This window comes from Phacochoerus africanus, chromosome 13 (assembly GCF_016906955.1).
Source record: "Phacochoerus africanus isolate WHEZ1 chromosome 13, ROS_Pafr_v1, whole genome shotgun sequence".
Taxonomy (NCBI): domain Eukaryota; kingdom Metazoa; phylum Chordata; class Mammalia; order Artiodactyla; family Suidae; genus Phacochoerus; species Phacochoerus africanus.
This window is the reverse complement of record NC_062556.1, coordinates 77,891,590-77,903,827: the sequence shown is the minus strand read 5'-3', so window position 1 is coordinate 77,903,827 and position 12,238 is coordinate 77,891,590. Positions and strand designations below refer to the sequence as shown.

General features: G+C 57.1%; 1 protein-coding gene across 8 annotated transcripts in view; it reads right to left on the bottom strand.

The window, feature by feature from the left end:
• ATP11A (ATPase phospholipid transporting 11A) overlaps positions 1-3,318 on the bottom strand; it is a 107,429-nt gene extending 104,111 nt beyond the window's left edge. For all 8 annotated transcript variants that reach the window (XR_007131519.1, XM_047756448.1, XM_047756449.1 and 5 more), the window contains exon 1: positions 3,104-3,318. Coding sequence is in view for 7 of the 8 variants with exons in the window: in XM_047756448.1 (XP_047612404.1) it covers positions 3,104-3,142 (39 nt within the window). In the remaining variant the exon portion in view is untranslated. The remainder of the gene's footprint in view (positions 1-3,103) is intronic.
• Positions 3,319-12,238: the final 8,920 nt, after the last annotated feature.

Sequence of the window (12,238 nt, the reverse complement as noted above, 5' to 3'; positions counted from 1 at the left end):
CTCACGGCAACGCTGGATCCTTAACCTACTCAGCGAGGCCAGGGATCAAACCCGCATCCTCAAGGATCCTGGTCAGGTTCATTAACCACTGTGCCATGACGGGAACCCCTCACACCTCTTAGAAGGAGACTAACACTAGTTCTCCACCCACTCGGTTAAAATTTCTCTACAAAGCCGACAGGACATAAGCACTTCTCCATTAGAGCACAGCTCTGCATGGCTAATTCGCACCAGACCACAACCAATAAGAAAGAACAGGCTTTGGGGTACACCTGGCCCAACCCGGAGGAGAGTCTCTCATTCATCTGCCTACGCAATCTCTCTGGAGTAACCCAGGATAAAATACCTACAGCAATTTTCCCAAGGACTTCTTTGTGTTTTGGCAGCCCTCATGCACCATCATGAAAAGGTTTCTTTGTCCTGGAAATTCTGACTGTGTGAACACTAGAAGGGAACGGGGTATTATTTTATTCATGTTTTTTTAAAACAGGAAAAAAGTTTATTTCCTTTTATTTATTTTTGTTGCTTTTTCGGGGGGGGGGGCCACGCCCACAGCATATGGAGGTTCCCAGGCTAGGGAGCAAATTGAGCTATAGCTGCCCGCCTACGCCAAAGCCATGGCGACGCCAGATCCAAGCCTCGTCTACAACCTACACCACAGCTCACGGCAACACCGGACCCTGGACCCACTCTGCGAGGCCAGGGATCGAACCCACATCCTACAGATACTGGTCGGATTCGTTTCCGATAAGCCATGAGGAAAACTCCTGAAGATGTTTATTTTTTAAATTTTTCTTAAAGACAGCCGATGTAGAACGTTGTGCCAATTTCTGCTGGACAGCAGAGTGACCCAGTCACGCACACACATACAATCTCTCTTAACACGTGTTATCTCCCATCACGGTCCATCCCGGAGGGTGGATATAGGTCCCTGTGCTGGACAGCAGGACCGTATTGTCCGTCCATTCTAAAATGTATTCACTTTTATACAAGAAGAAGAAACCACAAGAAAATATAAACAGCCGATCTCCGTCTTTTTTCCCCCATAGCAAAAGGACATATGATTAACTCCTACCTAAAGAAAGATAATCAAATTATAGGAAAACGGACGACTGTTTCTAGAAAAAGTGCAATTAGTTTAACAGTGTACACGTGAGTTAATATCATAGAAATGAGTGGTTTTGCCTGCGCATATGGCGAAGCAGCCATATGATCAGACTGGTTTAAAAAAAAAAGATATGGAAGGAGAAAAACAGAAATAATCCCGTAACTCGATTCCAGAGGCGTTACCGAGTAACTCACACGCTGGTAAAGTTCACCAAAGAATAGTTATCAGTTAGGTTTGAAAGAGTATTTGATTTCATGTGTCTAATGTCATAGCAAAGGGGCATTTTATTTTATTTTGCCTTTTTTTTTTTTAAGGGCTTCACCCAAGGCATATGGAGGTTCCCAGGCTAGGGGTCTATAATCGGAGCGACAGCTGCCGGCCTACACCACAGCCACACCAAGGTGGGATCCGAGCCGCTTCTGTGATCTACACCACAGCTCATGGCAACGCCAGATCCTCAACCCACCGATCGAGGCCAGGGATCGAACCAGCAACCTCATGGTTCCTCATCAGATTTGTTTCTGCTGCACCACAGGGGAACTCCTAAAGGGGCATTTTAACGTGTAAGGCACACTGATGTTTCTGCGGATTGGTGTAGCACGGGCGGCTGCCGGTCTGGAGGGGGTAAGGGAGTCAAAGCACCGCAATGGGCAGTGTGTCTGGCCCACCCCCAGGGGGGACGGGGTCTGGGAGGGTCGAGGAGGTCCACCCGGCCCTCCGCATTGCCGCTCACGGCTCCACTCGCCTTTTCATCACCAAGCGTTGGAAGAGAAGAGAAATTAAACTAGCGAGCACAGCCTAGGGGAACGCTGGTCCCACCCTCCAGCCAAACTGCTGAGAACACCCCTGGGACCAAACAAGTCCCGTACACATCCCGTTACCTACTGGGGCTGGGTTTTCCAGAATGTGTTCCTCTAGAGGCACCAGGGTGGCACCTGCTGTCTACACTACATTGTAATATGGACTCAAGAGTCCATGGGGACACCTTTCCTGCAGGCAGCCTTCCCACCCCTTCCCAGAATCAGAGAGGAGTTCGCTCCCCCAACTGCAACGGGCTGTCCTTCCCAAGGGAGCTCGGAGAAGATGCCACAAGCTCCCAGACCCTGGCGTCTGGCTGGAGGGTGGACTCGCTGGGGAGAGCTTTGATTCAAGTTCCCAGGGCTGAACAGAAACGCCTTCTCTCTGGCCAAGGTCTCTTTCTCAAAGAAAGCTCATCAATATGGGAGACCAGCTTGAGGCGTTCCTAAGCCAGAAAAAGCCAAGCTCCCATAACCGTCCCCTCTTCCAGCGGAAACCTGGTGCGCGCGGCTTCCCCAACCTGTGCCCGACGGCGGTCCGCGCGGGGACGAAGGGGCCCTTTGTTAAAGACACGGACGCTTTCCTTCTCCTGCGCCCCCCCCCGCCCCCCAACACATCTGATGCCAGCGTCGCTGCCCCACGCAGTCCCCCTTGGTCTGATGTGAGTCAAAACCAACTTTCCCTCCACGCCTCCACCCTACCCGGCCTCGCCACGGATCACCAAGAGCGAGGATTCCGGGGAACTCCGAACACCCGGGCCCTGGATCTGATTGGTTACTTTCGGGCAAAAAATGTCCCAAACTTCACTTCCGAACCCCCCATCGCTGTGACAAAACGAGCAAAGCCACCGCCTTTCCCTGTATCGGGTCTCTCTTCCAGTCCCTTAATCCGGGTGCCCACTCGGCAGCATCAAGCATCCCTCCCCAGCCCGGGCCCGGACTCGCCGGGACAGCCCCCGGCCCGGCTCCGGGGAGGCACGCGGCCCGGGAGCCGGCGGGAGGGCGCCCGCGCCGTCGGGGCTCGAGATGCCCACTCCGCAGGTCCTCCCGCGTCCCGCCGTCTCCGGGCGCGGTGACCCCCGCGAGGCCGCCCGAGCCCTCAGCGACCCCGGGCGGGCGGCCGCAGCAGGGTCGGGGGCGGAGGACCCGTCCCGCCCGGCCCCGGCCCCGGTCCCAACCCCGCGCGGGCAGCACTCACGTATCTGTGCACGAGCGTCCGCACGAGGCTGCAGTCCATGGCTCCTCCGGCCGCGCCCGCCCGCTCAGCGCCCGCAAGCCCGGCTCGGCGCGCCCATGGGCCCGGGCCCGAGTGCGGCCGCGCGCCCCGCCCCGGTCACGGCCTGGGCGCGCCGGGCGGTGCGGGGGGCGGCCGCGGCCCCTCCGCGCTCATGCCCGGCCCGGCCCGCGGCGGCCGGCGAGGGGGTGGCCCGCTCGGCGGGCGGCCGCTCGGTGGCCGAAGCCCGCGCGCCGGGGCGTTGAGGCTGCGGCTGGGCGCGCGGCGGCCGGCCGATCCCGCCGCTGCTCGGCTCCGCGCTCTGGCTCCTCTGCTCGCCTGCGCTGGGCTCTCCGCTCTGCTCTCCTCCCGGCCTCCGCCCGCTGCCCCTCTCAGCCCGGCCTCCGGCCCCGGTCCCGGCGCGCACGTCACGAGCGCGAGTGAGCATGCGCCCCGCCGCCCGGCCCCCGCCCCGCTCCCGCGCCCTCGCACACTCCGGCCCGCGCGCCCGGCCCTCCCGCGAGGCCCGCCCCCGCAGCCCGGGCGCCCGGGGCCCTGGGGCGGAGGGCGGAGGGAGGGGGCCCGCGGGCGGGGAGCGGCTTCCTGTTGCTTCCGCCTCCCGGGCGGGGATGCGCGCCAGACACCTGGGGCCCGGAGGGCGGGGAGCCGACGCCTGGCACCGGGTCCGTCCGGGGCGCAGGCACGCGGGCCTCAAACTTCCATCCACCCCGGAAGGCCCGAGGGCGGCGCGGGGAGTCGGGGAGGGGGCGGGGGGGCGGGGGAGGGTTGGGCCTGAGACCGGCTGAATCGGGTCTGTGTCTCCCCAGTGCCAGGCCGGCCCCACGCGAGGCCCCTCCTGCTCTGCAGGTGACAGAGGGCGGAGGCGGGCCTTAAGTGGCTGCCCAGGGTCGCGCGGCTTCTCCGCGCCGCAGGGAAGATGGGCGCAGGGTCCCCCACCTGGGATCCTTGCTTCTTTCTGAAACCCCACCGGCGCTCCAGAGCTGTGACAGTCGCAGGCACTCGTTATCCGGCGGGGGCGAGGGGTAGAAATCAGCCTCGAACCTGTTAGTCCAGCCTCCAGCCCCACAGGCCACGCTGCCGGCTGCTGTCGGGCCGGTCCAGCTCCTGCCTCCGCCGCTAGCTCCGCCGGGAAGGGAGCTCTGGGCCCCGGGGCGGGCGCCTGTGCAGCTCTCTGGGCATCAGGCGGGAGAGCGTTTCTGTCACGCAGACGCCTGGGTTTCAATGTGGGGAATGTTTCCGCTTTCCCAGCATGAAGCAAACTATCTCTTCTCAACCCCGGCCCGCCCCGTACCGGTGCACTTTGTTTCCAACTTCTGTTCTTGGGGCCAAGGGCCACCACTTGTGAAACCCGAGGGGCCTGGCGAGGCCTTTGGCGACCGATCCGATCCGGGCCCTGCAGGAACGCACCTGAGTGTTCTCCTGGCTGCTTCGCGGGAAGAAGCACGGGCACTTGGGGTTAGACGCCGAGACTAGGAAGGAGCACTAGTGAATAATCGGGTAATCAGGCCCAAACCATCCGGACGCTGACGTGCTTTTCTGCGGAAAATGCTCCAGTTTGGGGTCAGCTAACTCAATGATTCTCCACTTTCCTTCCAAATCTACTCTCTCCTGCTTTGCGTCCAGGAGGCCCAAGGCCCCCCTGGGGGATCTGCACCAACAGAGGTGCCCGCTGCCGACTGGAGACCAGGAGAGAGATGGGGCCTTCCTTCCCTCCACCTCGCCCTGGCCTCACCCTTGCCTGGCAGTGTCTGTTTCCCTTAGTGGCCACGGGGCTTGTCCAGCTGCCTTTTCCATTTGATCAACTCCTGTCAGGCTCCAGGAACCACGGTTGTCCCCAGGCCCCCTCCGCTGGGCAGGGGTGGCGGCTGGGCCCTGGGGCCAGCACCTCTGGTGGGTCATAGAACGATGACCGAGCCGCAGACGTCCCACACTTTTCCTCGTCTCCTCCCAGCAATGCCGTCTGCCTTCTGCCAGGAGCCCGCTGCCAGCGCCAGGTTTTGGCCGGCCTTCCTCCGCGCAGTCAGTGGCATTTGCAGGGAGAAATCCTACATGGTGATGGGATAAAGGCTGCATGTTTTTCAGGAAGGCCTGTTTTGTTCTGTGGCCAGTGTTAATTTTGTATTGTAGTAGACACTGTGCTTGCCACAGCCGTGCCCTCTGTCCTTGCTGCCAGAAACCCGCCTTGGTCCAGGTAGCTGCCTGGCCAGGGTTCACACGGCAGGGGGGAACTGGTCCAGGTAAGCTCATCTCAGTAACTCCATGCCTCTTCGGTGATTGGTTTAAAACAAGTGTGAGCCAATGAACCTGCCTTTGGGAAGGTCTCCTCACTCATAAAATGGCCCACGACGAGGACATGCTCCTTGGTCCCTCTGGATGGCGTGAGTCTGGATATGACGTCTGGCACTCTGCAGCCTTCTTGCGTCCATGATGTGACCGAACACCCTCCCAGTGGGGATGGCGGCGTGGAGGGATGGGAAAGACTGGGTCCTGGATGACACCATCGGCCATTAACCAGTCCTGCCACCGCCCCAACTTGGATCTCATGTTATGAGAGATAATAACTATCCTTATTGAGTTGGATTTTCTGTTGCTAGCGGCGGACAGCATCTTAACTCTAAACCTGTGGAAACAGAGAGTTCCTGTCGTGGCTCAGCGGTAATGAACCCAACCAGTATCCGTGAGGATGCGGGTTCAATCCCTGGCCTTGCTCAGTGGGTTAAGGATCCAGCATTGCCGTGAGCTGTGGGGTAGGTCGCAGACGCGGCTTGGATCCTGCATTGCTATGGCTGTGGCGTAGTCTGGCAGCTGCAGCTCCAACTCAACTCCTAGCCTGGGAACCAGGGGTGTGGCCCTAAAAAGACAAACAAACCAACCTATGGAAACAAACCAGTGAGGACTCTATTAAGGTAACGGTAAGTCCAACTCATGCTGTGAATCAGTTGTTTATTTCTGAGTAACAAAGGACGCGAACTTGGGGGCTTAAACAACAGCGAGCTCTTATTTCTCAGGACTGTGGTTTAGTGGACGGTTCCTCTGCTCCGATGGTCTGGGCTGGGATTATTCAGACATCTGCATTCTTTTGGGGGCTTAGCTGGGCCCTGGAGGTTGAGATGGCTTTGGCCACATTCTCACGCCTCTGCTGGGTGGATGGAGAGCCGGGAGCACGTTGGCCTCTCTCTCTCTCCTTAGCGATCAGCCTGAGCATCTTACATAGCTGGATCCCGAGAGGGTCAAAGTGGACACTGACCGGTCCCTAAAAGCCTGGGCTTGGAAGTCCTGGACCATCACCTGTGCCTCATTCTGCTGGGGACAGTAAGTCCAAGGCCGGATGCAAGGGGAGGGAGCAGAGCCTTGCGCATTCAGGGACGAGGGAACTTCTGAGCAGTCGTCTTCGGAAACATTCCACCTTCGACCTCAAATGGATGATGGAGCGTGTTGGCAATGTGACAGGAAGGTCACAGTGAGACGGCGGCCAGAATCACCAGGGCCTGCACGCTTCTTCCTCCCCATCCCAGGGGAAAGAATCTTCACCCTGATTGGACGGGCAACATCCTGTGCCCATTCCTGGCCAGTCACTGGAATGGTGGAATACCACCAGATGATTGGCTCAGGGCTGGGTCAAGGGCAGACCCCCTGGCTTGCAGGTGGCTGGAAGGGGATAGAATGAGCTTCATCAGCCTTCTCCTGACCTGCACCCAGCATGGCTGCTTCTCTGCGCTAGGTGGCGTGTGGCCCAGGGGGAGGGGAGAACAGGTAGGAGGCACCCCCCCAAACTTGAACCAGATTGTGGCTCTTCGAAGGGTGCCCAGGCTGCACCCCTCCCCACCCCCGCCCTGTGCAGACTCACAGCACCCCGTCCTCCATGCCTCCCTCCACCGTGGGGACCAGGGCTCCCAGATTCTTCGACTCTGAAGCGAAAGAGATGGTTGAGAAGTGTGGGAGGGGCAAAAGAGCGGGGACTTCCTGCAGAGACGCTGGAGAGCAATTACTGCTACTGGAACCTCGTGTGACGAGCCTGATGCCAAAGCTGAAACTTAGAGCGGGGAAGTGTGAGTGTTCAATGTTTTGTTTTCAGGTCGCCTTCGAAGAGGCAGGGCCTCCGGTGAGCACCCTGCTCCCCCGAGGGCTGGAACCTCTGCCCCCGCCCCCCCGCCCCGGCTCCTCTTCTCGCAGGGCTGGCATTATTTTGGTGCCTCTTCCCATGGAGGGTCCTAGGATCTCTGTGCAGAAGCTCTTCTGTGGCTCCCAAGGCCACCACTCACCCTCATCCCTTTTTCTGGAATCTTCCACCACAAAGTCCTGCTCACTTTTGGTCACACTCGATGTCACCTTTTGTGCATCTTCCTCACTCCCACACAGTCACAGCCCCGCCCTGAGCACTTTCTTCCTTTCTTTCTTTCTTTTTTTTTTTTTTTGCCGCACTCACAACAGGCAAAAGTTTCCAGGCCAGGGATCAAACCCGTTCCCCAGTAGCAGTGACCCTGAGCCACAGCAGTGACAATACTGGATCCTTAACCCACCACTGAGCCACCAAGGAGCTTCTCCTGAGCACTCCTTTTTTTTTTTTTTTTTGCTTTTTAGGGCTGCACCTGCAGCATATGGGAGTCTCCAGGCTCCGGGCAAATCAGAGCTGCAGCTGCCGGCTTATGCCACAGTCCCAGCAATACCAGATCCGAGCCGCAGCTGCCAGCCTATGCCACAGCCACAGCAACGCGGGATCCTTAACCCACTGAGCGAGACCAGGGACTGAACCCACATCCTCATGGATACTAGTCGGGTTTGTTACTGCTGTGCCACATGGGAACTCAGTCTCTTATTTTCTTTTTTTACACTCCCTACTCTTTTTTTTTTTTTCTTGCCTCTAAAGAGATTGATTGTTTTAATTCCAGTTTCCTTTTGGGACAAAAATTGTGGTTCTTTGATGCCTAAAATTACCAATAAAGTCATGAGAGTAATGTGTCGTTCTCATTTATTTCAACAGAAACCTTAAAATTTTGCCACTCTCCAGCAAGACAACTAAAGTGGCAAAGTCTCTCAGCAGGAGGTGGACAAGAGTGGGCCATCTGGCGCGGCTGCTCGTGATAATTTGCGCCTTCGTCCAGCAGGTCACGTTGACGTCACACAGCATCACTTTATGCACGGCCTCCTTAGGGACACACTTTAGAAAGAAACCAGGAGACCCTTTCTCTGTTCCTTTCTTTTTGTAAAGAGGACGAGAAAAATGGCTTTCCTGATGACTTATCAATCACAATTTATAAGGATATTTTACCAGTTTTAACTGGAAATGATTTAATGCTGGTCTCAGAGCCCCAAATATTACAAATGTAATAGTTCTGAAAACATGCTAAGTGGGAGTTCCCTTGTGGCACAGCCAGTTGAGGACCCAGCAGGGTGGCTTGCAGCCGCTCTGGTCACTGCGGTGGCGCAGGTCTGATCCCTGGGCAGGAAAATTCTGCATGTCGCGGGTGAGAAGAAAAAGAGGGGAGGAACCTGCTAAGTGAAGTAAGCCAGGCACCACAGGACAAAGGCCGTGTGACCCCAGGTGTGTGAGGCCCAGGAGAGTCTCGTGCGTAGAGGCGGAGCAGTCGCGGGGTGACGGGGCCTGAGCAGGGGCTGCGGGCAGCCCTTCTGGTGGGTGGACGGGGGGTTCTCACGGGCTCCACCGTCCTGCGAAAGGCGCCGCGAGGCAGCGGTGGGAGCACCCGGGCGAAGAGCAAAGGGGTTTGGGGTTTGGTCCCCCGGGGGGAGGGGGAGGGTCACCCCCGGGAGTGGAAGGACCCGAGTGGTGTCACTTCTGCAGAGGGGTCCCAAGGGGTGTTTTCTGGGTACGATAAAAGCGTTGTTTATACGGAAAAACACATATTCTCATTGAACGAAAGAAGTGCATTTGCACAGCTTTAAAATCAAGTAGAACGGCCCCACTTATGAGAATAACCGGCCGTCCTCTCTGTTTCCAGACCCTTCTCTGCAGAGGCAAAACCACTTACCATCCTGCCTTTTCTTCCTTGATTGCTTCCATATGTCTAAATAATGTACTTATGGTGTAATTTCAAAATTTTAAAAGGCATCGATTGATTTACTGCTGGGGGAGATGCCGAGTCCGGACCGCCGTCCACCCCCACCCACCTCCCTTCCCTTCCCGGCCGCCGCCACCCTTGCCGAGCCGATGTCCTGTGACAGTGATACCTGCCTGTTCCCACCACCGAGTCCAGATCCCGCGACACGAACACCATCGTGTTAACGTCACCGACTGGGCCTGCTCCCCACGCTACCGCCGAACGGTGCTGTGTGTTTTGGCTACGTTGTCTCCTTTCTTATACACCTTTTTGGGGGTACTTTTTTTAATGTGTGTGGCTTCGGCACGACGCGGGCTCTCAGTTCACAGACCAGGGACTGGACCCCGACCACAGCGGTAGGAGCACCGGATCCTATAACCACCACACACCCAGGGAACCCCCGACACTTTTTCCTCGAAGGTAACACACGTGCCGGCTTTATCCTCTCGGCTTTCCTTCCCAAGCAGCCCTGACAAAGCTGCAGACCGGTCCCCGTTTCCCAGAGGCACCCCTCCTGGATCCTCCCTGGTCCCGCCCCCAGCCCTCGGCCTTGACCTGCCATTGTCCCCAGGCTGCGCCTCAACGGCTCAGGAATTCCCTGTGACCCCTTATTTTCTGGATCCCATGATGTCTCCTTTTTGGTTTATTTCTTTATTTTGCTGGAATTTAGTCTCCAGGAGCTTCCTGGGGAAGAGCGCTTGGGAAGAAAATGCCACGACTGGTTCTTCCTCTGAGCTCAGACGGCATGGGTAGTTGGGCTGAATGTATCGCCCAAGGTAGCAATGACTTATAAAACGGTGGGAGGGAGGAGTTCCTGCTGTGGCGCAGCGGGGTCAGCAGCATCTCTGCAGCGCCCGGACGCAGGTTGGATCCCCAGCCTGGCACAGTGGGCCAGCGTCTTCTGTGTCGCCTCCCTGCTCCCCTGGCCAGGGAACTCCCTACGCCACGGGGCGGCCAAAAATGGAACAAAAAGAAAATGGAAATAAAGAAAATGTTAACAGTAAAGGATGGTGGTGACCTGGCTGCTTTTTTTTTTTTTTTTTTTAAGAGCCACACTCGAAGCAAATGGAGGTTCCCAGGCTAGGGGTGGAATTGGAGCCGCAGCTGCCAGCCTACACCACAGCCACAGCAACGCCGGGTCCTTAACCCACGGAGCGAGGCCAGGGATCAAGCCTGCGTCCTCATGGATACTAGTCGGGTTCCTTCACCACTGAGCCACGATGGGAACTCCTGTTGTATTTTTAGATTCCAGAAATGACCCATTTCTGAGCTAACATAGCAGGAGGTGGTGAGATTGCAGTGCTTCGGCTGGGCGACAGCTCATGAAAAGAAGAGGCGTCTGGGCCCGGGTGGGGAGGGTGGCATGGCTGTGTTTTCCGTCTACCTGTGGAAGCCTTAAGGAGATGAGCCCGTGTGCAAACCACCGCCAGAACTCAGGGGCCTGAGTGCGCCTGCTGCAGTCTGGGAGCCAGACGTGACTTCAGGCTCCGGAGATAAAAATAAATTCTCTTGGCCCCCCAACTGGTAAAATTAGAAACTTAATTAAAATGTCATCAAGTGCTGCCACAAATTCCATGTGCCCGATTTGAAATGTTATTAATAATGTTAGCGGTTGCATTAATTTCGCTCTTCAAGCCCTTTATAAACACCCACCTTTTCCACCTGCTGGGGAACATTTGCTCAGCAGGAAACGTAACCGGCAGCAAAGGACAGCCGGCGCCTTGCGTTCTGGACAGAAGGCTGACTCGTGACTCTCCAGGGCACTTTAACCGGAGATCACACCGCCTGCTCTTGAAGTGTGACGGAGCTGCTGGGTCTGCTCTCAGGTCCAGGGTGGGGGCCGCGGCGAGCAAGCTTCTCTGTCACCTGTTCATGCTGATTTTTTTCCGCTGTCCAGAATTCCTTGTCAATTAAGGCTTCTCCTGTGTATTCGAGGAGACTTGGGAGCCGTGAGGGCGGACCGAGCCAGGGGGAGCCCTTCTGCTGTTCTGCAGCGAAGACCGCTCAGGACCCGGCAGGTGCTGCCTCCCGCTGCGCTGCCCCACCAAGGCCTGTGCCCTAGGCGGCGAGCTGCCAGGGCAGGGCGAGTGGACTTGGTGCACTGTCGTCCCCCGCGTGTCTGGGGAGGGTGGGGAAGAGGCGACTCCCTTCAACCTCCTGAAATCCGCTGTGTGAGAGCCGGTACCACCCAGACTTACAGAGGCGGGACAGGAGGATGCGAAGAGCCCGTGGCTTTGGGTACACCTGCGAAGCGGGGGCTGCTTAGGGCCTACTGTAAGCACTGTTATTTATTACAATGTGATCTCGGAGGAATGCTACTTTTGTGAATTTCACTATCAGGAATTCGATCCCTTCCCCAACCCTTGGCTGCTGTACTCACAATTAAATATTAGTCAGAGCTGACTGTTTTTTACTGAACGAAACCTAGGCCTGTCCGGCTCGTCTTCACAGCCTCTCAGGGTCTGGTCAATCCACACATATTTAGCCAGGATTTCCTCCTGTCACCCACGTAGTTCTCGCACCCCTGGGACACCCCTCCCTCTGCTGTGTGCTGGGCAAACCTCGCTGACCTTTGAGGTCAGGGCTGGGTGCCCCCTCCCCTGGCACCGGTCCTTCCTCTGGGAAGGACTCAGCCCCTCCCTCCTGCTGGGACACAGTCCCTGGACCCCTGCTCGGCCATGCAGTTGTGAAACAGGTACTTTGAAAACAGAAGGCTGGCTGACAGTGGCCAGAATGGGAAGGGCTGGGGCGGGATGGTGGGAATTGGGTGGGTGGGTTGGGGTGGGATAAGATGGGCTGGGCTGGGGTGGGAGAGAAGAGGAGGGGAGAGGAATGGGGCTGTCCACATCCGACAGACGGTGTAGACTGCATGAGTGGGTTATAATTCTGGTGTCTTTTCCTGCCATACGATTTATTGGGAAAACAAACAAACACTGATGCATTATTAACAAATTGTCAGAGCACGGAAAGCACAGATGGCTGGATATGTTCCGAAGACATGCATTAATCATGAAGCTTTTTTCATCTTCGGATACAGACGCAC